The sequence below is a fragment of the Ranitomeya imitator genome, chromosome 7 (genome assembly GCF_032444005.1).
Source record: "Ranitomeya imitator isolate aRanImi1 chromosome 7, aRanImi1.pri, whole genome shotgun sequence".
Taxonomy (NCBI): domain Eukaryota; kingdom Metazoa; phylum Chordata; class Amphibia; order Anura; family Dendrobatidae; genus Ranitomeya; species Ranitomeya imitator.
The window spans coordinates 143,330,794-143,356,541 of NC_091288.1; the positions used below are offsets into that span (position 1 = coordinate 143,330,794).

At 43.5% G+C, this 25,748-nt stretch overlaps 1 protein-coding gene across 2 annotated transcripts in view; it reads left to right on the forward strand.

The window, feature by feature from the left end:
• Positions 1 to 25,748, forward strand: part of CALCRL (calcitonin receptor like receptor) — a 163,743-nt gene that overhangs the window by 121,226 nt on the left and 16,769 nt on the right. For both annotated transcript variants that reach the window (XM_069733875.1, XM_069733876.1), the window contains one exon: positions 3,766 to 3,892. In XM_069733875.1, the coding sequence (XP_069589976.1) occupies positions 3,766 to 3,892 (127 nt within the window). The remainder of the gene's footprint in view (positions 1 to 3,765; positions 3,893 to 25,748) is intronic.

A 25,748-nucleotide genomic window follows, 5' to 3' on the forward strand; every position in this document is an offset into this window, starting at 1 on the left:
TTTTCAGATTTAAAATAAATGTTAAAAAAACACACGTAAAAACACACAATGTGCAGATTTTATGCAGCATTTTTCCTGCCAACACTTTGATTTTTGCTGTAGAAAAATTTGCTGCAAATACTCAATAGTGCATATATCCTTAAGGTCAATCTATGATTGTGTCACCTAGTGAGGTGGATTATCCGTGCAGATGTAGCAGGGCAGTAACTGGAGGAACAGAACTGGAACTCTAGAATCCGATGAAGCAGAGTTGAAGCTAAGGCAACAGACATAGCAAAATTGTAACGCACAAGGAAGCAGAGTAGAGTAGTAATGAGGAGCCGGGGTTGCAGAGCTGAGTTGCTCAGAAAGTTCAGAGGCAAAGCTGGTCTAGTGGAGTAGCAGAGTTAACTCTTCATTGAGAAACTGGAGCTGCACAGGTGGTTCAGAGGAAGAACTGCCACAGTGGAATAACAGAATTGACTCCGCAATATAGCATTGCTGAGTTTGCCTACAGAAACCCTGATTACAAAGCTGGATCACTTACTGGGCTTCTTCATGTAGTTTTCAGAAAACTCTGCATTATCTGCTTTCCCAGCAGAATAGCACATTAAAAGCAATGTAGCAGAGCTAAGTTTGCTGCAGAGTGTAATATTACAGACATAGTGCAGTAAAAAATAGCAACGTTGACTCAACAATGTAACAGGGCTGAGTGAAGCTAGGACTGTGGATGCCAACTACTGAATATTCAGGCACTACCCTGTGATGTAGCGGAGCTGAGTTTGCAGCAGAGTCTATTATTGCATGATCCTGATCCAGCCTATGTAGCCTCAGAGAGTGGTGTGGCGATGCGGCTGAGTGGAGCTTGCACTGTGGACACCTGCTACCTAAATATACAGGCACTGTCCTGTGATGTAGCAGAGCCGAGTTTGCAGCAGAGTCTATTATTGCTGAATTATCCCAGCAGAACAGCACAGTCCCGCTGCCTGATCCAGCCTATGTAGCCTCAGAGAGTGGTGTGGCGACACAATGTTCCGAAAAGTAGAGGGGGCTAGTAGAGAGGAGGGGAATGCAGTGCCGACTGCTGGAGCCAGGATAATAATATTAATAATATTTATTTATATAGCACCAACATATTCCGCAGCGCTTTACAGTTTAACAGTTTCAAACACACCAGTCATAGGTAACAATGTTAACAATACAGTAATAAAGCAAAATAAGACAACCCTGCTCGTGAGAGCTAACAATCTACAATAGGATAGGGATATATCGTAAAAGCTTGAAAGCATGAAGCAGTTTTTTAAATGTACAAGAAAAGTCCACAAGAAGGTATTGTTCTGATGTATAATGAGAGAAATAGTGGGACAAAGGTGAACTCAAAGATCACAATTTCGGTGGTATACCCCCCGGGTGAGAACTGTCAGTCAAGCAGAGCCGGGCAGTGAGCGGACCCAGGGACCCATCGACTTGACTGGACCTAGTCACATTGTCTCCCATCCCAGATCCAAGTTGTTTTCATGGATATTTGTGATGTCGGATCCCGACTCTGATATTTGCTGCTGGCTCGGGCAGCAGAAGTCACGATACCGCTTTCCTCTCGCTGATATTTTTATTGAGAATAAAGTTTTGGAATAAAAGAAGTGAGATAGTAAAGAAGCAGCTACAATAGATCATAACCAGGCCAGACCATTGCAGCTAAACCGGAATAATACGAGAAAGTGTCACAGTAAGGGTCATGGAAAAAATGTGGTTGGACATGTTTGGGTAAAATATTACACTGTATGACACCAAAGGGTCGGGTTACTCCACCTAAACTATAGAATAGAAAGGTGATCACAGACCAGGAAGATGGAAATGCGAGAAAAAAGTGAGGGAAAGGGGAAAGGATTGCCAGGGATGGGAGAAAGACTGAGGCTAAATACCCAGTGTAAGGTATAAAGCTGGGCCTGGAGGAGAAATGTATGGCAGCCAAGGAGCCTATCTGGGTGACCATGTACCAGAAAACAAGGATTTCACTTTCTGAAAAAAGGGTGTTTTTATACTTTTGCAATTATGTTTTAGTGTCCAAAATATGCAATAACTCAGTGCTTGTTTTGCAGGGTGCTCCATGTATTATCTTGTATAGTAGCCATTTACAAGAGTATTATTTTATGTTTTTTTGATAAACTGTCACCCTGGTTTTGCTGCCCCATCTGATAGCAGCAATTTTAATAATGGGCAAAAGTTAAGCAGTCAGCTGTGGGCTGAAATTAATAGGCTGGGAAGGGGCCATGGATATTGGCCCCCTCCCAGACTAAAAACACCAGCCTTCAGCCACCCCAGAAATGGCGCCAATTCTGGCACTTAGCTTCTGCCCTTCCCGTTTGCTCTGGTGCGTTGGCACTTGGGGTAATGGTTTTGGGGTTGATGTCCACTGTGTAATGTTCACTGATATCTAGCCCAGGGTTAATAATGGGGAGGCGTCTATAAGACACCCCCATTAGTAACCACATAGTCAAAAGTAAAACACACAGAGAAAATTCCGTTATTTGTACAAAACACTCTCCTACCCTATTTTACCCATTTATTACCTTTAACAATAAAATAATCCAAATCCGCCATAAAGTCATTCCACATCCCACAACGATCCACAACTCTGAACAGAGCTTCTTTGGCTGTGTGAAGAAGATAGGGATAGTCATTGGACGTCTGTTTGGACTGCAGCATACTGGTGTGCATTTATACTGGTGTGCATTTTTTTTATTTATTTATATATTAAATAAATTAGGGAAAGTTGTGGAGGTTTTTTTTTTCAAAGAAAGATTTTTTTTCTGTGTTTTTTTTCAAAGAAAGATTTTTTCCCTGTAATTTTTTTTTTCTCTTTTTACTTACAAGGTTAGTAATGGGGGTGGCTGATAGACGCTGCCCCATTACTAACCTTTGGGCCTGATATCAGGGGACATTACACAGCTGACATCAACCCCAAAATATTACCCCGCTTGCCAATGTACTAGGGCAAGTGGGAAGAGCCAGGCAAAGCGCCCGGATTGGCGCATCTAATTGACGTGCTTCTTCTAGGGAAGCTGGAGGCTGCTATTTTTCTGAGAAGGGAGAAATATCCATGGAACTTCACAGCCTGAGAATACCCCCAGTTATCTGCTTTAACTTGGCCGGTTATCAAAAACAGAGGGACCCCACGTCATTTTTTAAAATTAGTTATTTAAATAACTAAAAGATACAGTGTAGGCGCCCCCCCCCCCCCTCCCTATTTTTTAAAACCAGCCAAGGTAAACCAGACAGCTGAGGGCTGGTATTCTCAGACTGGGATTGGACCGTGGATATTGGCACTCCTCAGCCTTTCAACTAGCTTTGTTCGGGCTGCCGAACCTAAATCGTAACACAGGCTTCCGTGAGAAGTCCTTGTTCGGAGCACGTGCATGAACACTAGGTGTCCAATACGAACCCCAAACTTTACTATTCGGATTCACCCATCACTAATAGTGATACAGTAGTTTGCAGTGGCAGCTACATGAGAAATGGTCATCATGTTCATTATCGCCCCATTATAGCCCCGGTTTTCCTTGGCTATAACATCTGATCACTAGTTAGCCTTTATTTAAAAAAAGGGTCGTACTATTTGGCTATCCCTTTTAGTACTATTTTATGTTGGTCCCGTGACTATATTGTTGATAAGTATTACTTTATTACCTATGTGTATGTTTGCACTGTATTTCAGAATTGTGCTAATTTGTTTAATTAGTGCAGTATTAAATATAACTTAATTTATTTTCAATCTCTCCGCTTTAGAAATTTAAGCTGCCAGAGAATTACACTTCACAAGAATCTTTTCTTGTCCTTTGTCTGCAATTCGGTTGTCACGATAATTTCATTAACAGCTGTTGCAAACAACCAGGCATTGGTGGCTACCAACCCAGTAAGTGAAAGTTAATCTGTGTACTTAAATTATTATTTTGTTTTTTAGGTCACTGCTAATAATGTTATATAATAATTGCAAAGCAAATGATCTTTCACAGGAAATATTTATCATGTTTTAGGAGTTCAATGATAAAAAAAAAACTGATTGCCTGCAGCGCACCACTTGTGGAACTATATTTATAGGAAAATTATTTTAGAAAGTGGGCAACCCCTTTTAAAATAAAAAAAGGACAATGTACGATTATAGTATTACTAGCTATTGAACCCGTTCTACGCCCGGGTGGCGAGCATTTATATTGGCATATGGTCTCCATCCTGTCATGTGCTGCTCCATCCTGCGTCCCCATCCTGTCATGTGCTGCTCCATCCTGCGCCCCCATTCTGTCATGTGCTGCTCCATCCTGCATCCCCATCCTGTCATGTGCTGCTCCCATCCTGCGCCCCCGTTCTGTCATGTGCTGCTCCCATCCTGCGCCCCCTGTTCTGTCATGTGCTGCTCCCATCCTGCGCCTCCGTTCTGTCATTTGCTGCTCTCATCCTGTCATGTGCTGCTCCCATCCTGCGCCCCCGTTCTGTCATGTGCTGCTCCCATCCTGCGCCCCCGGTCTGTCATGTGCTGCTCCCATCCTGCACCCCCGTTCTGTCATGTGCTGCTCCCATCCTGCGGCACCGTTCTTTAATTTGCTGCTCCCATCCATATGCCCCATATGCTGCTCCATAAGATGCTCCATAGTATATGCCCTGTATCAGGTGGCGTAAGTAACAAATAGCTGTGGCATGAAGTGCCACAGCCTCATGCCACAGCAATTTGTTACTTGCGCCACCTGATTCCTTTCCGCCGCCATTTTCTTGGTCCTCCTGCTGGCGGAATCGGCGCCTGCGCAGTCCGCGCTTTCCGGCGCCATTTTCTTGAAGACACACCTGCAGTGTGTCTTCAAGAAAATGGCGCCGGCAGTGTGTCTTCAAGAAAATGGCGCCGGAAAGCGCGGACTGCGCAGGCGCCGATTCCGGCAGCAGGACCAAGAAAATGGCGGCAGAAAGGAATCAGGTGGCGTAAATAACAAATTGCTGTGGCATAAAGTGTCACAGCTTCATGCCACAGCAATTTGTTACTTACGGCATTCCTTTCCGCCCATTTTCTTCGTCCTCCTGCTGCCGGAATCGGCGCCTGCGCAGTCCGCGCTTTCCGGCGCCATTTTCTTGAAGACACACCTGCAGTGTGTCTTCAAGAAAATGGCGCCGGATAGCGCGGACTGCGCAGGCGCCGATTCCGGCAGCAGGAATCGGCGCCTGCGCAGTCCGCGCTTTCCGGCGCCATTTTCTTGAAGACACACTCCGGCTCCTCTGCCTGTGACTGGTAAGTCAGAGGGCGGCACCGGCGCGCATTAAGCGCGTCATCGCGCCCTCTGAACTGTCACAGCAGAGGACCCGGGAGACGGAGCCGCACGCAGCGCTGGAACGGGGAAAGGTGAATATACTTACCCTCCTGGCGGTCCCTGACTCTCCGGTGGAGATCGCGGTATGCGTTCAGTGCTTACGCATACCGCGATCTCCTGGGAGCGTCACTCTGTGGGGGCCAGACTGCGCCGGCGCTTGTGCTTGCGCAGTCTATAAAGGCTTCGGACAGAGTGACGCTCCCAGCGTTATATTATAGATGTGTATTTCTTACTATTTTTTTAATAGTTCCATTTTTTACTTCAAACAGTAGAAAAGGTAGAACCCTGCTACATAGAATCAGCCCTAAATATAGAACCAATTTTTTACATTAAAAACATTTTTTTTGCCTTCACCCCCTTGACAACACCAGAGAGAGAGGTTCAAACCTTATAGCAGAAGATGAAACATAAAACAGCAAAATAAAAAGCAACACTCAATTTCTCCCTTAGTGGTATTTGTCCTATGGACTGGGTTGCTGAATTAGAACAGCAACAAAAAAATATTTGTCACTTGCACCCAGGTACAGGATTATGCCATTCTTGCCATTGATTTTTCTTTTCGTTTCACCCATTAAAGCACCCAACAACTAGACAGGAAACCTGAAAAAAAGGCAGTATCCATTTTCTAGCTTCAGTGTTTTTCTGTTCTGTGGACAGAGAAGCATAGAGGATGCAGCTTTTAGAGCCATGAAGCATGAACTGAAGTGCCCCCTTAGCATGAACTGCAGTTAAAAATATCAGTGTGGTTGTTCCATGAGATGTAAGCCTTTATTAAGAGCAGCCTAGATATCCCTTCTCTTTTCTTCTTTCAGTGCCACATGTCTTGGTTTGCTGCTTTATTCCTTGGTTTGATCTGTTGCCTCTACCTTATGGCTTGGTTTTGCCTGCTGTCTCAACCTCATGGTTTAGTTTGGCCTGTTGCCTCTGCCACATCTTGGTTTGGCTTGCTGACTCAGCCTAATTAGTGTAACGCTGGCGTGCAAATGTAATGTTGTATGTGGACCTACTGCACCACGGGCCAGGCTTACCCTGGAAGAGCATGATTAGGTGCCTACCAAGCCTTTACTAGAGCCTCTTGTGGTGAGGATAGGCTGGGCTGCTGATAGACACCAGCTGCCACTCAAGGACAGTCCCCAGGACTGCAGAAGCTGACCGGAGGGTCAGAGACATGAGTATGTGATATAAGAGGGCAAAGACAAAAATGTGGTCAGACCGTCCGAGATCAGGGCAGGCAGCACAGGTTCAGGATACATAGCCAAGGTCAGGAGCGGAGAGGTCAGACAGAATGAGTAGGCAACCTGGGTCAGTAACTGGAGAAACAGAAACACACAAACTGGATGCTAGCAGAGTAAACTCACTAGGAACCAAAAGGAACCAATGTTCAGGCCAGGAGTGGTGGAAGGAGCTTCCAGATATAGAGCCTGCTGACATGGGATAGGCCACGGAACCTAATCTCTCCAGGACACAGCAGGGTTACAATCCGGCCACGCTCCCTAAGACAAAATGGAAACCAACCTAAGATGCAGCAGTGCTGCAAGAGGCAATACTCAGCGAGCCATGTGACGATCATGAGTCGGGCAGCACGGAAAAGTCATACAGATTACTGCCATGACACTTGGTTTGGCCTGTTGCCTCTGCCTATTGGTTTGGTATGGCCTGCTGCCTAATGGCTGGTTCTGGCCAGCTGCCCCTACATTACAGCTCTGTTTGGCCTGTTGCCACTGACTTGTGACTTGTTTTGATTTGCTGCCCATAACAAATGGCTTGGGCTGTTTTGTCTGCCTTATGGCTTGGTATTGCATACTGACTGAGCCTAATTACTTGGTTTGGTGAATTACCTCTGCCTCATGATTTGGTATGGCCTGCTGCCACTGCATTAGAGATCGGATTAGCATGTTTCCGCTGCCTCATGACTTGGTTTGGCTAGCTGCTCATGACAGATGGTTTGGCCCTTTTTCTCTGCCTCATGGCTTGGTTTTACCTGCTGCCTCAGCCTCCTGGTTTAGTTCAACATATTACCTCTGCCTCATGGCTCAGTTTGGCCTTCTCTATTGTATTTTGGTACAGCCTTGCTGCCTCTGCCTGTTGACTTAGTTTCATGGTTTTAGCGTTGGAAGAAGACATGAGTCTATTGAATTTAACCTATACCATAATATGTTCATCTAGAGGAAGGCAAAAACTACATGAGATAGGTTCTAATTGCCCCATACTGGAAGTGGGGTTGTGGGGAATTACTTTCCAACTCCAGATATGGTAATCAAACAAATTTCCTGAATCAACACCCCATCATAAAATCTAGTAACCTGTCATATTATATATTGTAATATTATATATTTCAAGGAAGGCACCAAGGGCCTCCTTGAACTTTTTTAGTCAATCGACCAGTTTTACATGTTGTGGCACAAAATTCCATATTCTCACTGATGATACGATAAAAATCACCCTCTGTCATGACGATTAAATCTTCTTTCCTTTAGACATAGAGGATGCCTCCTTGTCATTGTTGCAGGCTTAGATGGAAAAAGTTAATTACACATATCCCTCTTCTGTCCATTTATATTTTTGTACATTGTAATATGATCACTGCTAAGCCTTCGCTTTTTCACACTGAATAACCACAAGTTTGATAATCTGTCTTGGTATTGCAGTTCACCCATTCCCTTAATAACCTTGGTTGCTCTTCTCTGCACCCGCTCTAGTTCAGCTATGTCCTTCTTATACATGGGAGTCCAAAATTCTACTTAGTATTCTAAGTGTGGCCACACTAATGACTTGTATTGAGGCAAACTGTGTTCTGTCATGAGCATCTCTGGTGTGACGCTAAGTCACTACTCACGGGCAAGGCATGAGGCAGGGTAGTCAGGAAGTCCAAGGTCGGATACCAGGAGGGCTCAAAGTACAGAGGGTTAAGTCAAAGGCAGGGTCAGGAAAAGTCTGGGGTCAAATGCAAGGAGGGTAGATCAAAACCAGGGAGTACAACACAGGGATAGTCAGAGGCCAATTCCAGGGTCAGATACCTAAAGTCAGAGAAGAGTCAAAAGCAGAAGGGTGAATCTACAAGAGAAGTCACAACAAATCCAAGGTCCGGCAACAGGGTCAGAGGAAAGAGATACAGAGCAAAGCAAATACATCCAGCTTAGGCAAAGCTACAACTGACACTGACTAGTAACAGCTAGCCAGCTAAATACCTTGCAAAGGGAGACACCTGGGGAAATCCCGGCAGACTAATCCAGATAGAGCAACCGGGCTGTCAATAAAAATGATGACAGCCCAACACGCTCCAGGATCAGATTGGATGACTGGACTATCACTCACACAACCAACAGTCCAACACACTCCAGATTCCATAGCGTGGCTTAGGTGTCACTCACGGCGTTCCTAGGCGTTGTGAAACCGTGACATATAGCTCTTAAAATTTATCCCATTATTTTATTTGCTCTCGCAGCAGCTGCCTGGCTCTGGTCACTAAAGTACAGTCATTTGAAGACTTCTGATCCAGCCAGAAGATGCTATGTGAGCCAGCTGGTTGCATCTACGGTCACATGATTTTGGAGAGGACTGGTTTTGCGCAGACCAGATGTTTAACCTGGGTGGGGGTAGTGTGACAGCAACCAAACATAAAAACCCGATTAGAAATCTGGTATTGCTGTAATCGCACCGACCCGAAGAATAAAGTAATCTAGTCATTTATACTGCACAAGGATCGGCGTAAAAAAAATTAGAATTCTTCACCAGAGGTTGATTTGTTCATTCTGTCTTCCAAAGATTGCAGTAAGGCTCGGCTCATAATTATTCTGCGTTCTATGCTGAGCACTTACCCGGGGTTTCAATGTAAATCTCTGAAATACGTGATTCAGACGGAACCCCCGGCGGAAGATTCCCTGTAATGAGGCAGATGGAGGCACTGTGAACGCCTCCTGGCATATGATCCAGCGGTGTCCGTCCTTTTAGGCATGCATAAAAGCACGGTCCGCCACAGTTTTGTGCATTTTTGAAAATAAGGACTCCGCTGAACAGAGGCCAGACGGAGTCCAGAGTAGCTCTGCTGCCTCATTATAGTGAATGGATCCCTTGGTGGTTTCACCTGAATTACGTCATTCCGAGATTTAAATGGAAACCCCAATGTAGGTGCTCAGCGTAGAGGGCAGGATAAATGTGATAAAACATGTTCACAATAAAAGCTTCAACTCAATCCACAAAAAAAGTAAGTCCCCACTCAGGTGCATCTATCAATGGAAATATAGGGGGCTTCAACGTTACTGGTAGCACAAAGGCCCTGGAAAAGCTGAATGACTCCTCGCCACCAAAAGAAATTCAGTGAATTCTGCGCTCCTAAATCCAAACCCCCCCCCCTCCCTTCTGAGCTCCCAGTGTGCATAAACTACCTTTAGCGTCCGCATGTTTGGCAGGGGTATAATTTCCAAAATGGGGTCACTTGAGGGGGGATTCTGCTTTTCTAACACTTAGGGGCTCTGTATATGGAGTCTGCAAACTATTCTAAGAAAATCTGCGTTCCAGGAGGCAAATAGCGTTCCTTCCCTCCTGAGTCTCGCCGTGTGGCTAAGCAGTACTGTACAACCATATATGGCAGTGTTTCTCAACTCCAGTCCTCAAGACCCCACAACAGGTCATGTTTTCAGGATTTCCTTAGTATTGCATAGGCGATGGAATTAATACTTGAGCAGGTGATGAAATTATCACCTGTGTAATACTAAGGAAATCCTGAAAACATGACCTGGTGTGGGGTCTTGAGGACTGCAGTTGAGAAACACTGATATATGGGGTATTTCTACATTCAGCAGAAATTGTAGGACACATTTTGATGCCATTTCTACTCATTTTCCAGTGGTAAAAATGTAATTATTTTTTCTTCACTGCTCATTAGTATAAAATTCTGTGACACACCTGTGGTGTCAATATGATCGCTGTGCCCCTAGGTGAATTCATTGAGAGGTTTAGTTTGCAAAATGGGATCACTTATGGTGGACTGCTGTTTTGGCACCTCAGGGGCTCTCCCAGTGGATCATGGCACCCTCAAACCTTAACAGTAAAATCTGCGCAATATTATGGCAGTCCTTCCCTTCTGAGCTTTGCACTCGGCCTCAAAAGTAGTTCCCCATTACATGCAGTGTATTGGCGCACTCACGAGAAATTGCTCAACAAACTGAGAAGTCCATTTTTTTATTAGCCCTTATAAAAATTTAAAATTTGGGGCTAAAACAACATTTTAGTGGAATAAATGTAATTATTCCTCCTTCACCACCTAATGCTATAAATTTCTATGAGGCACATATGGTGTCAATATGATTTCTGCACCACTATATGAATTCATTGAGAGATGTACAGTGGGGCAAAAAAGTATTTAGTCAGTCAGCAATAGTGCAAGTTCCACCACTTAAAAAGATGAGAGGCGTCTGTAATTTACATCATAGGTAGACCTCAACTATGGGAGACAAACTGAGAAAAAAAAATCCAGAAAATCACATTGTCTGTTTTTTTATCATTTTTTTTGCATATTATGGTGGAAAATAAGTATTTGGTCAGAAACAAACAATCAAGATTTCTGGCTCTCACAGACCTGTAACTTCTTCTTTAAGAGTCTCCTCTTTCCTCCACTCATTACCTGTAGTAATGGCACCTGTTTAAACTTGTTATCAGTATAAAAAGATACCTGTGCACATCCTCAAACAGTCTGACTCCAAACTCCACTATGGTGAAGACCAAAGAGCTGTCAAAGGACACCAGAAACAAAATTGTAGCCCTGCACCAGGCTGGGAAGACTGAATCTGCAATAGCCAACCAGCTTGGAGTGAAGAAATCAACAGTGGGAGCAATAATTAGAAAATGGAAGACATACAAGACCACTGATAATCTCCCTCGATCTGGAGCTCCACGCAAAATCCCACCCGGTGGGGTCAGAATGATCACAAGAACGGTGAGCAAAAATCCCAGAACCACGCGGGGGGACCTAGTGAATGAACTGCAGAGAGCTGGGACCAATGTGACAAGGCCTACCATAAGTAACACACTACGCCACCATGGACTCAGATCCTGCAGTGCCAGACGTGTCCCACTGCTTAAGCCAGTACATGTCCGGGCCCGTCTGAAGTTTGCTAGAGAGCATTTGGATGATCCAGAGGAGTTTTGGGAGAATGTCCTATGGTCTGATGAAACCAAACTGGAACTGTTTGGTAGAAACACAACTTGTCGTGTTTGGAGGAAAAAGAATACTGAGTTGCATCCATCAAACACCATACCTACTGTAAAGCATGGTGGTGGAAACATCATGCTTTGGGGCTGTTTCTCTGCAAAGGGGCCAGGACGACTGATCCGGGTACATGAAAGATTGAATGGGGCCATGTATCGTGAGATTTTGAGTGCAAACCTCCTTCCATCAGCAAGGGCATTGAAGATGAAACGTGGCTGGGTCTTTCAACATGACAATGATCCAAAGCACACCGCCAGGGCAACGAAGGAGTGGCTTCGTAAGAAGCATTTCAAGGTCCTGGAGTGGCCTAGCCAGTCTCCAGATCTCAACCCTATAGAAAACCTTTGGAGGGAGTTGAAAGTCCGTGTTGCCAAGCGAAAAGCCAAAAACATCACTGCTCTAGAGGAGATCTGCATGGAGGAATGGGCCAACATACCAACAACAGTGTGTGGCAACCTTGTGAAGACTTACAGAAAACGTTTGACCTCTGTCATTGCCAACAAAGGATATATTACAAAGTATTGAGATGAAATTTTGTTTCTGACCAAATACTTATTTTCCACCATAATATGCAAAAAAAAATGATAAAAAAACAGACAATGTGATTTTCTGGATTTTTTTTTCTCAGTTTGTCTCCCATAGTTGAGGTCTACCTATGATGTAAATTACAGACGCCTCTCATCTTTTTAAGTGGTGGAACTTGCACTATTGCTGACTGACTAAATACTTTTTTGCCCCACTGTAGTTTGAAAAATGACATCATTTATGTGGGGTAGAGATAGGCGAACCCGAACAGTAAAGTTCGGCGTCTATACCGAACACCTACTGTTCGAGCACGGACACCGAGCACGGACTTCACCAAGAAGTATGTGTTACTGTTCGTGTTCGGCTGCCCGAATACCGGGTGTTTGTCGTGCTGTCATGTGCACGACAGCGTGGCAAACACCGCTTCTGATCGGCGGTGAAATCATCAGGTAGCCGCAGTTCCCACGCTGTTAAAAGACAGCGAGAGTGCTCAGCTGTGATCGGAGGTATAAACTTTACCTCTGGTCACTGGTGAAAGCTGATGGGACTACTGATCCCATCATCCGACACCTGCTGCCGCTAATTACAGTGAGAGCAGGAGCGGTGGATGGGAGTATTCATTAGCCGCTCCTGCGTTGTAAATAAATAATAATTTAAAAAAAAAACGGCGTGGGTTCCTCTGTATTTTTGCTAACCAGCCAGACAAAACTCACATCTGGGGGCTGCAATCCTCAGCTGTTAGCTTCAGCAAGGCTAGTTATGACGAATAGAGGGGTCTCCACTCTGTTTTTTTTAATTATTTAAATAATTTTAAAAAAAGGCGTTGGATCCCTCCCATTTTTGACAACCAGCTTTGCTAAAGCTGACAACTGGGGAATGGTTTTCTGAGGCTGGTAAGGGGCCATGGATATTGCCCCCCAGACTAAAAATAGCAGCCCGCAGCTGCCCAGAAAAGGCACATCTATTAGATGCACCTACTGCCAGTTTCTGGAAGACAACTTCTTCAAGCAGTGGTACAGGAAAAAGTCAGTATTGTTCAAGAAAAACATGATTTTCCTGCAGGACAATGCTCCATCACATGCCTCCAACTACTCCACAGCGTGGCTGGCCAGTAAAGGTCTCAAAGAAGAAAAAATAATGACATAGCCCCCTTATTCACCTGATCTGAACCCCATAGAGAACCTGTGGTCCCTCATAAAGTGTGAAATCTACAGGGAGGGAAAACAGTACACCTCTCAGAACAGTGTCTGGAAGGCTGTGGTGGCTGCTGCAAGCAATGATTGTAAACAGATCAAGCAACTGACAGAATCTGACAGAATCTATGGATGGAAGGCTGTTGAGTGTCATCAGACCTTGGTGTATGGGTGGATGACAAACTCATGTTCAGTGGCCAGTGTCAGGCAGCTGCTACAAAGGCAAATAAAATAATGGGATGCATTAAAAGAGGCATAGATGCTCATGAGGAGAACATAATTTTACCTCTATACAAGTCACTAGTTCGACCACACTTAGAATACTGTGCACAGTTCTGGTCTCCGGTGTATAAGAAAGACATAGCTGAACTAGAGCGGGTGCAGAGAAGAGCAACCAAGGTTATTAGAGGACTGGGGGGTCTGCAATAAAAGATAGGTTATTAGACTTGGGGATATTTAGTTTGGAAAAACGAAGACTAAGGAGTGATCTTATTTTAATGTATAAATATATGAGGGGACAGTACAAAGACCTTTCTGATGATCTTTTTAATCATAGACCTGAGACAGGGACAAGGGGGCATCCTCTACGTCTGGAGGAAAAAAGGTTTAGGCATAATAACAGACGTGGGTTCTATGGCGCATTACTTATTTAAATAATTTAAAAAAAAAAAAAAACGTGTGGGGACCCCTTTATTCTTGAAAACTAGCCTTGCTGAAGCTGACAGCTGAGGGTTGCAGCCCCCAGCTGTGAGTTTTGCCTGGCTGGTTAGCAAAAATACAGGGGAACCCACTCTATTTTTTTTTTTTAAAGTATTTATTTACAGCGTAGCATCGGCTGATGAATACTCCCATCCGCCGCTCCTGCTCTCATTGTAATTAGCGGTAGAAAGTGTCGGATTATGGGATCAGTAGTCCAATTGGCTGACACCAGTGACTGGAGGTAAACTTTTATACCTCTGATCACAGCTGAGCCGCGGCTATCTGACCGACGGGGATGATTTCACCACCGATCAGAAGCAGTGTTTGCTGCGCTGCCATGCACATGACAGCGCAGCAAATACTGGATCTTCGGGCCCCCCAATCAAGAGAATCTGTTCTGGGTTCAGGTACTGTTCTGGTACCCGAACCCAAACTTTTTGTAACTGTTCGGGTGAACCCGCCGAACCCGAACATCCAGGTGTCCACCCATTTCTAATGTGGGGTGGTTCTGCTGTTCTGGCACCTCAGGGGCTCTGCCAATGTGACATGGCACCCTCAAACAATTCCAACAAAATTTGAACTCCAATATGACGCTTCTTCCCTTCTGAGCTTTGCACTGTGCCTCAAAAGTAGTTTTCTCCCACACATGGGGTATTGGCACACTCTGGATAAATTGCACAATAATTTTTTGGGGAGAAGCGGGGGTATTTTCTCATGTTTCTCTTGTAAAAATAAAAAAATGGTGCTAAAAGATAATTTGTGTGGAAAAAAATTGATTTTTTATTTTCATGACTTTATGTTATAAACGTATGTCAAAAACCTTGGAGTTCAAGGTGCTCACCACACATCTAGATAAGTTCCTTGAGGGGTCTCCAAATGTGACATGGCGTCTGCTCTCGATTCCAGACAATTTTTCATTACAAAAGTTAAACAATGCTCCTTCTCTTCTGAGCCCTGCCATGCACCCAAACAGTTGTTTTCCCCCACATATGGGCTATCGACATAATCGGGAGAAATTGCACAATAAATATTTTTCCTGTAACCCCTGTGAAAATAAAAAAATTTGGGTCTTAAGTAAAATTTTGTGAAAAAAAGTTACGGTAAATGTTAATTTTTTCCTTCCACATTGCCTCAGTTTCTGTGAAGCACCTGAAGGGTTAATAAGCTTCTTGAATGTGGTTTTGAGCACCTTGAGGGGTGTAGTTTTTAGAATGGTGTCACTTTTGGGTATCTTCTATCATAAAGGCCCCTTAAAGTCACTTCAAATGTGATGTGGTCCATAAAAAAATGGTTTTGTAAATTTTGTTGGAAAAATGAGAAATCGCTGCTCAGCCTTTAGCCCTTATAACTTCCTAACAAAAAAAATTGTTTCAAAAATTTGTGCTGATGTAGAGTAGACATGGGGAAAATGCTATTTATTAACTATTTTGTGTGATATAACTCTGATTTAACCTCTTCACCCCTGGAGTTTTTTTTCGGCTTTCGTTTTTTGCTCCCCTCATTCCCAGAGCCATAACTTTTTTATTTTTCTGTCAATATGGCCATGTGAGCTGAGGGCTTATTTTTTGTGGGACGAGTTGTACTTTTGAACGACCTCATTGGTTTTACCATGTTGTGTACTAGAAAACGGGAAATAAATTCCAAGTGCGGTGAAATTGCAAAAAAAAGTGCAATCCCACACTTGTTTTATGTTTTTTTTTTTGCTAAGTTCACTAAATGCTAAAACTGACCTTCGATTATGATTCTGCAGGTCATTACGAGTTCATAGACACCAAACATGTCTAGGTTTTTATCCAAGTGGTGAAAAAAACTCCAAATTGCTCAATTTTTCGATATCCGTAGCGTCTCCATTTTTCATGATCTGGGGTCGGATGAGGTCTTATTTTTTGCACGCCGAGCTGACGTTTTTAATGATCTCATTTTGGTGCAGATACGATCTTTTGATCGCCCATTATTGCATTTTAATGCAATGTTGCGGCAACCATAAAAAAAGTAATTCTGGCGTTTTGATTTTTTTTCTCGCTACGCCGTTACGTCACGTTAATCCTTTTTTATTGATGGAGCGATTCTGAATGCGGCAATACCAATTATGTGTAGGTTTGATTTTTTTTTTTTTTTAATGGGGTGAAAGGTGGATGATTTAAACTTATATTTTTATCTTTTTCATATTTGTTAAAGCATTTTTTACTTTTGGCGTGCTTCAATAGTCTCCATGGGAGGCTAGAAGCTGCCACAACTTGATTGGCTCTGCTACATAGAGGCGATGCTCAGATCGCCTCTATGTAGCAGAATAACAGACTTGCTATGAGCGCCGTCCACAGGGTAGCGCTCATAGCAATTATTATTATTATTTATTTATATAGCACTATTAATTCCATGGTGCTGTACATGAGAAAGGGGATATATACAGAGTTATAGATATCGTTTACAGTAAACAAATTTACAGTGACAGACTGGTACAGAGGGGAGAGGACCCTATCCTTGTGGACTTACATTCTATGGGATAGTGGGGAAGAGGCAGAAGGTAGGGGCGAGGCGGCGGCTCTGGCGATGGAGAGGCGGTGGCTCTGGCGAGGCGGCGGCTCTGGCGATGGCAAGGCGGCAGGATGGTTATTGCAGGCTGTAGGCTTTCTTGAAGAGATGGGTATTCAGGTTCCGTCTGAAGGAGCTGAGGGTGGTCGATAGTCGGACATGTTGAGGCATGGAATTCCAGAGGATGGGGGATATTCGGGAGAAATCTTGGAGACGGTTGTGTGAGGAATGAATAAGAGGAGAGGAGAGTAGGAGGTCTTGGGAGGATCGAAGATTACGTGAGGGAAGATATTGGAAGATTAGTTCAGAGATATAGGGAGGGGACAGGTTGTGGATGGCTTTGTAGATCAGTGTTAGTAGTTTGAACTGGATTCGTTGGGGAATTGGGAGCCAGTGGAGGAATTTGCAGAGGGGAGAGCAATCCGGAATGAACAACCATAGAGGTCTCAAGGAGACCTCTGGTTGTCCTGCCGACGTGCCAATGACCCCCGATCACGTGACGAGGGTCACAGGTGCACGTATTTCCAGGCGGATGGCCGGAAGCGCGCCTATTACGGTCACATATCAGCTGTTCAAAACAGCTGACATGTCCCTGCTTTGATGGGGGCTCACGACATTTTTATGCCCACACACATTTTTATGCCCTTAACCTCATGTTCGATGGCAGTAAGGGGTTAAAGGCATAAAAATTCAAAGTTTGAAAATTGTGACATTTTCAAAATTTTGGCCAAATTTCAGATTTTTCCACAAATAGACAAGTTATATCGAAGAAATTTTACCACTATCATGAAGGACGATATTTGACGAAAAAGCAGTCTCAAAATTAGTGGGATCCGTTGAAGCGTTCCAGCGTTATTACCACATAAATTGACACTGGTCAGACTTAAAAAATGAGGCCCGGGCCATTAACCTACAAAGTGGCTCGGTCCTTAAAGGTTAAACACTGACATGTGAATAGCATCAGAGGTTATTATGGCGATCTGTAGAAAAAACGGATCCCGCACGTACCGGAAACACGGACGTGTGAAGTAGGCCTAACAGCTTTTGGGAAAATTCATATACTGTATCTAAATCTGTAAAAGAAGCTCTTTAGTGGATTAACTCCAAAAACATGGAGATTACAACAAGAAAGGCTGTGACAAATGCGTTAGTGTATACTGGGAGAAATGCTTATGGCTGAGTATTTATGAATATTTACCATTGGTATACTCTATTTTGGGGTCTCTAAAATCATAGGTGGCCATCGGTTTGTTATGTTACATAATGTTATACAACTTTTTAAACTTAAGATATACGTCCTCCTTATTGTCCCTTACTTGTAGCAGTCCCTATTCTCTTTCAGAGAGGAATGTATTTTTGTCTGGCTTTTGTTTTCTGCTTACATGGGTAAGGGATTATTTAGTCATGGAACAAAAGCTTTATTTATATAGTAACTGTGGGACTCTGCTTATAGTAAGTACATTTATTTACCTTACCTTGATAATATGGCTCAAAATGTAAATATTATAGCCTGGAATGCGAGAGGTATGGGAGATGGAATAAGCGCTATGCTGTATTTTCATTGCTCGGTCAGTTTCGGATGCTACAATATGCTTCTCTGATGCCCATATGATAAGGGATAGGATTCATAATCTCCAACGGCCTTGGGTTGGTCTCTTTTACCAACTCTTGCCTGAGGGGTCAGTGTATTATTCCATTTAATCATATGAAGTCATCTATAGATGCAGAGGTGAGACATGTAAGCCTTTTATGTTCTGTCTATAATTCAGATTTAATAATAGTTGCATTTTACATCCCCATATATTGTCAAGCCGATTACTGCGATAAAGGGGCAGGACGGCGTATTGGAACCCGCACCTGTCCCTGCCACTATAAGGGACCCTGACTTTCCCTTATCTCGGGGGTACCTATGAAGGTTAGGAGGCCCGAGCCGCCAGCGTATCCCTGTCTCCTGTGCAGACTCTATCAGTGACCCCCTCTCCCCCCCAAGAGAGGTGGACTGCACCAGTGTATAAATATCACCTAAACAGAGTATACAGAAAAGGTAAACCACACTTAGCTAAATGCTGCAAGGCACAGCACAGCAGGAAGAAACACCAGATGAAACGAACACAGCAGTAGAACAACAGTTCCCAGCTAGCTCCTACTCCTGGCTTGGTCGCTGAAGAATGGATTAACACCGACAGTCAGCTGATGAACCAGGTGACCTCTTAAAGGATGGATAAAGGATGGAGGGAGTGGTCATCACAAGCATCAGCTGAGCCAGCAGCAATGCAATAACATCAGCGGCCACCGGGGGGAAGAAACTGCATTAACCCCCGATGACCAGAAAGGAAAAAAGGTCTTAAACAAGCAAACCAGATCTGCCACAAATCCAAAATTGGATCGTGACATATATACTCTGGTGAAGTACTGAAAATATTTTTTCTTTTATTTCTTCCTCCGCTATGGTTCCAGTTCTTAATATTGGTGATTTTAATAATTATGTACACCCATTTTGGGATAAATTCCATACAGGTAGCAGTGATGAATTATCTTCCACTACTTCCATGGCATCAGTCTCAACTGACTTGGGGCATAAAAGACATTTGGAGGATAAAAAATCCTAGAGTAAAGAAATATTCATGTTATTATTCTTATGGGGATCCAAGGGGTGATGTTTCTCTTTGTGGAGAGTGACATATCAAGCCTGACATGCCAATATGAGGAGACTTTCAAGCCTTGCAATGGTCCTCTGGGAAATATGCAAATTGCGTCTTCAGAGAGGAAGAGGACTAGAACTCTAGTGCTACCTGTAGGAAGTAGCAATCCTAAAAGTAAATATCGAACCTCTATAGAGCCTTGTCACATGACTTAGGATAAAATAAGCCAAAACCAAACCGTGTAATATTTAAAAAGAAGTACCGTACTTCAGATCACTCCCCAATTAGAGTACAACTCCGAGTAGGTACAGTGGCTCCAACTAGTTGGAAAAATTATTCCGCTGTAGATATGAGAATTTTCTTATATTAACCCCTTTATGATATGGGCTACGTCGCTGAGCCTGCATCTTTCCCGGCACATGACAGCTGATTTGATAGCAGCCCTGCTATGTGTAGCACAAACGATCAGATGATCGCAGCTTCAAATCTCCTAAGGAGACTATTGAAGCAAGTGAAATGTAAAAAAAAAATGTTTTTTTAAAATATTTTAAAAAATATAAGTTCTAATCACCACTCTTTTGCTCCATTCAAAAATAAAAAAACACACCCGATCCATATAAAAATAATTAATGTGATTACGTTTTTTTGGTTGAGGCAACAATGCAATAAAATGCAATAAAGGGTGATCAAAACATATATACGCCAAAATGGTATCACTAAAATTGTCAGTTTGGCACTCAAGAAATAAGCCCTCACCCAGCCCCAGGTCCTGAAAAATGGAGATGCTGCGGGTCTCTGAAAATGGTAGCCAAAGAGTCGGTACACATGAGCAGTAATGTCGTTTTAAGGAGCAGCACATAGCGTAGTCAGGCATAGCCAAGGAGTTTGTACACAGGAACAGCAATGTAGTTTAAAGGAGCAGCACATAGCATAGCCAGGGATAGCCAAGGGGTTGGTACACAGAGCAGCAGTGTATAATCTTAGAATGAAGGAGCAGGTGAAAAGAAGCTTGACTAGAGGCTGGTATCTCAATAATCTTGCTAGGAAGGGAAATGCCAGTTTTAAATAGGGTGTTCAATCAGGGTGGGGACAATCAGAAGCCGCACAGGTACAAGTATTTGGGTTAGCACGGAACTGTCTAGCGAGCTGAATAGCTCAAAGGGAAGAGCTGCCGCCTGGTGCACAAATGCTGTTTGGTTTGAGTCTTGACACTGGTATATGCAACCCATCCTTGTATATGCCTCCCATCCTGATATATGCTCTTCAACCTGGTATACATGCCCCCATACCGGTATATGCACCCCATCCTGGTATATGCATCCCATCCTGATATACATGCCACCATCCTGGAATATGCATCCCATCCTGGTTTACAAGGACGCTCATCCAGCTGAAGTAGGGGCTATTGTCACCAGGCTCCTCACCCTCCTCTTTTGCCGAATTGCGCTAATGCTGAGGTGATAAGGTGCATGCCTACAGGGAGGGCTCTGCATGCCATAGGTTCGCCACCACTGCCCAGAGAGTTTTACAAACACTACAACAAAATTCTATTACCTCAACTATTAAAAATCATTCAGGAAGCTGTTATTACAGGCTATCTCCCAGAATGTATGATGATGACAGGGGTTGTAGTTATTCTTAAACATGTGTCCCTAACTCTTACAGACCCATCTCCTTGTTTCCAGTATTTAAAGTGGTGCGGTGCGATAGCCGTGGGCTATGTGCTCTTTCACACCCTGGCACACTACATAAAAATGGGGGCCCTGGCTGTGCGTGTGCTCTTATTACTTTGGCGATAAGCCAATGCAGACTGCATGGTGCCGCTATATTGGGCCAGTCAGATGATGGAGAATGAATGGAGTGATACAAAAGTAAAAAAATAAACATCTTTTTACTGAACATGAACTACATAAGAAATATGTACATCAGATAAAAGGCATATTTCTCTTGCGTTAAGCAGGTATTGAAACTTCTCGATGACCTTTACTAACATTTCATTTCATTTGCTCTTCACACTCTTGCATCTCATGACAATCTAGCAAACATTTTTGGAAACTTCATCTCCCCCTGTGAGGGCCGCGTAAGTCAAGGTGTAACACTACAGCCGCTTACAGCTACTCTTGTTCCCAAATGACTAATGACATCCAGGTGTCATTAGTGGGACACGTATCTGCGCCTGAAAGAATGTTGAGCGTTCTATTCAACTGATAACAGGGTGAGCAGGCGGTGGCTGATGGGAGTATTCATCAGCTGCCGCCAGCGCTCTAAATAAATAAATAAATAAAAACTGGCTTGAGTTCCTCTGTATTTTTGATAACCAGACAAGCAAAACTGATAGCATCTGACTGCAACCCTCAGCTGTCAGTTTTAGCAAGGCTATTTATCAAGAATAGAGCGCTCCCCATGCCGTATTTTAATTATTTAAATAAATAATTTAAAAAAACTGTGTGGGGTCCCCCCATTTTTGACAACCAGTCAAGCTAAAGCTGCCATCTGGGGACTGGTATGCTATTTGTAAAATAGGGGGCAGGTCACTGAGGTCAGTGACCTGTCATACGAAATACAGATGAATATAGCAAAGCAGCAAATAAACCCCCCCCCTCCCACAGGCTGCCCCAAAGCATGAGAATCTCATTAACTGAAAACTACAAATAGAGATTAAATAAACAACAACCACAAGATGGATTTCATCAACCAAGGTATTATTCTAATTAGTATAATGGAGCCAATTGGACACTGTCGGTAGGTTACTGTGCATAATCCTGCTGACAGGTTCCCTTTAAAGGGAACCTGTCACCCCCAAAATCGATGGTGACTTAAGCTCACCGTCATCAGGGGCTTATCTACAGCTTTCTGTAATGCTGTAGATAAGCCCCCGATGTAACCTGAAAGAGGAGAAAAAGACATTAGATTATACTCACCCAGGGGCGGTCCCGCTGCGGTCTGGTCAAATTGGTGTCTCAGGTCTGCTCCGGCACCTCCCATCTTCATTCCATGACGTCCTCTTCTGGTCTTCACGCCGCGGCTCCGTTGCAGGCGTATTTTGTCTGCCCTGTTGAGGGCAGAGCAAAGTACTGCAGTGCGCAGGCGCCGGGCCTCTCTGACCTTTCCGGCGCCTGTGCACTGCAGTACTTTCCTCTTCCCTCAACAGTTCTTGGTATCTAAATGGTTCTTCAAGATCCTTAATTATTATTGTATTCAGCTTTTTAAGGGGTGCGGGCATATTGACAGGGTTATCTAAGTTTAAAATTCAGGAAGTTAAATTATATAGTGTAGAGTAAAAAGATTGAAATTCGTCTGCAATTTCAGGGATAGTATATACCAATTTATCTTGTGAGTTCTTGATGCATGGAATTAAAATTTGTGCTCTTTTAGGCTATGTGCACACGTTCAGGATTTTTTGCGTTTTTTCTGCCATTTTCCTGGAAAAAAACGCTAAATAATGCTTACATTAAGCATCCCATCATTTTAATGCATTCTGCAATTTTTGTGCACATGCTGCATTTTTTTTCGCAAAACAAAACGCATCGCGGTAAAAAACGCAGCATGTTCATTAATTTTGCACGTTTTTGCCACTATAATATTGCATTGGAAAGTTCCGGAAAAAAACGTGAAAAATACACCAAAAAAAACCGCGAGCGAATTTCCTGCAGAAAAAGTCCGGTTTTGTTCAGGAAAATTATGCTGACATTCCTGAACTTGTGTACATAGCCTTAGAGCGGAGGGCTCTAGCTAGCATTCCTCCGGGTTTATTTCCAAATGTATAAAACTTGCTATGACCCACCTGAAGTAGACATTTGTGGGAGGAATCTTAAAGGTATGTGCACATTGCAGATTTCCTACGGATGCGCAGTGTTTCGGTTTTTTTCCGTGCAGGGGTCTGCGGGGCTGTGTGTGGGTGTGTGCGCAGGGCTGTATGTAGGCAGGCATCGTCCAGTGGGACTACTAGTCCTATCTATGCCTGCTACAGTGACAGGTAGCCGGATGATAGGACAGTGGTTCTATAGGGGAGATCGTCGTGGGACGCTTGTTATTGATTGGACTGCGTCAGACAGGGAGGATATCAGCCCGCAGCTGTCTGCATAGCCTTTTGGCTATTAATTATACGGGGACCCCACGTCATTTTTTTTGAGGGTGTCCCCCTATTTTAATAGCCAGTAAAGGCTAAATAAACAGCTGCCGGCTGATATTCATAGCCTGGGAAGCTCCTTGGGTATTACCCTCTTCCCAGGCTACAAATATTGGCCCCCAGTCGCTGGCTTTCCCACTCTGGACTTGAAAATTGCACGGGAGCCCATGCAATTTTTTTTCCATTTATTTAAAATTAAACAAATATTGCGTTTAAGGCCGGGGTTACACTTGCGAGAAACTCGCACCTCAATACCTGGCACTGCCGCCGACACTTGGGACCGGAATGTGCTGCTGCATGTATTTCTATGTAGCTGGATGCTCCAGTCCCAGTGCCGGCGCCAGTGCTGGGTACTGAGGTGCGAGACTCGTGCAAGTTTCTCACAAGTGTGACCCCGGCCAACGCAAATTTTTGTGTGTGTGTCTTTATTTAACTCTCTATGTACCATTTTATTATGTTTATTACTAAACATTGGGCTTGGTATTTATCATCTATCTATCTTCCATCTATCTATATCTATCTATCTATTATCTACAGTACCTTGAGAAAGTATTCGGCCCCCTGGAAATTTTCAACCTTTTCCCACATATCATGCTTCAAACATAAAGATACCAAATGTAAATTTTTGGAGAAGAATCAACAACAAGTGGAACACAATTGTGTAGTTGAATGAAATTTATTGGTTATTTTAAATTTGTGTGGAAATTCAAAAACTGAAAAGTGGGGCGTGCAATACTATTCGGCCCCTTTAACTTAATACTTTGTTGCACCACCTTTTGCTGCATTTACAGCTGCAAGTCGCTTGGGGCATGTCTCAGTTTTGTACATCGAGAGACTGAAATTCTTGCCCATTCTTCCTTGGCAAACAGCTCGAGCTCAGTGAGGTTTGATGGAGATCGTTTGTGAACAGCAGTTTTCAGCTCTTTCCACAGATTCTCGATTGGATTGTGGTCTGGACTTTGACTTGGCCATTCTAACACCTGGATGTTTATTTGTGAACATTCCATTGTAGATTTTGCTTTACGTTTGGTATCATTGTCTTTTTGGAAGACAAATCTCCGTCCCAGTCTCAGATCTTTTGCAGACTCCAACAGGTTTTCTTCAAGAATGGTCCTGTATTTGGCTCCATCCATCTTCCCATCAATTTTAACCATCTTCCCTGTCCCTGCTGAAGAAAAGCAGGCCCAAACCATGATGCTGCTACCACCATGTTTGACAGTGGGGATGCTGTATTCAGGGTGATTAGCTGTGTTGCCTTTATGCCAAGCATATCGTTTGGCATTGTTGCCAAAAAGTTTGATTTTGGTTTCATCTTGCCAGAGCACCTTCTTCCACATGCTTGGTGTGTCTCCCAGGTGGCTTGTTGCAAACTTTAAACAATACTTTTTATGGACATCTTTGAGAAATGGCTTTCTTCTTGCCACTCTTCCATAAAGGCCAGATTTGTGCAGTGTACGACTGATTGCTGTCCTATGGACAGACTGTCCCACCTCAGCTGTAGATCTCTGCAGTTCATCCAGAGTGATCATGGGCCTCTTGGCTGCATCTCTGATCAGTCTTCTCCTTGTTTGAGATGAAAGTTTAGAGGGACGGCCGGGTCTTGGTAGATTTGCAGTGGTATGATACTCCTTCCATTTCAATATGATCGCTTGCACAGTGCTCCTTGGGATGTTCAAAGTTTTGGAAATCATTTTGTATCCAAATCCGGCTTTAAACTTCTTCACAACAGTATCACTGACATGCCTGTTCCTTGGTTTTCATGATGCTTTCTGTGCTTCAAACAGAACCCTGAGACTATCACAGAGCAGGTGCATTTATACGGAGACTTGATTACACACAGGTGGATTATATTTATCATCATTAGGCATTTAGGACAACATTGGATCATTCAGAGATCCACAACGAACTTCTGGAGTGAGTTTGCTGCACTGAAAGTAAATGGGCCAAATAATATTGCACGCCCCACTTTTCAGTTTTTGAATTTCCACACAAAATTTAAAATAACCAATAAATTTCGTTCAACTTCACAATTGTTTTCCACTTGTTAATTCTTCACCAAAAATTTACATTTGGTATCTTTATGTTTGAAGCATGATATGTGGGAAAAGGTTGAAAAGTTCCATCTATCTATCTATCTATCTATCTATCTATCTATCTATCTATCTATCTATCTATCTATCTATATATCTCTGTGTGTAAACATTATTCTTCAATGGAATATGTTAATGAAGAGGTTGGACAAGAAATGACATCACAATTTTTTTAAATGTTTTTTGTATGTTAGCTTTATTTAGGTTAGGCTAGGTTCACATTGCGTTAACAGCAGCCCGTTCAACACATGCGTTAACGGGCTGCTAACGCAAGTGCCGATATGTCATCGCGCTAGCGCAGATAGAGCTAGGATATGCTGTATCTGCGCTAGCGGTGACTGACCCGGAAACGCTGCAGCCCGTGTCCCAGGGTTCGTCACTCAATGACGGCACATCGCTA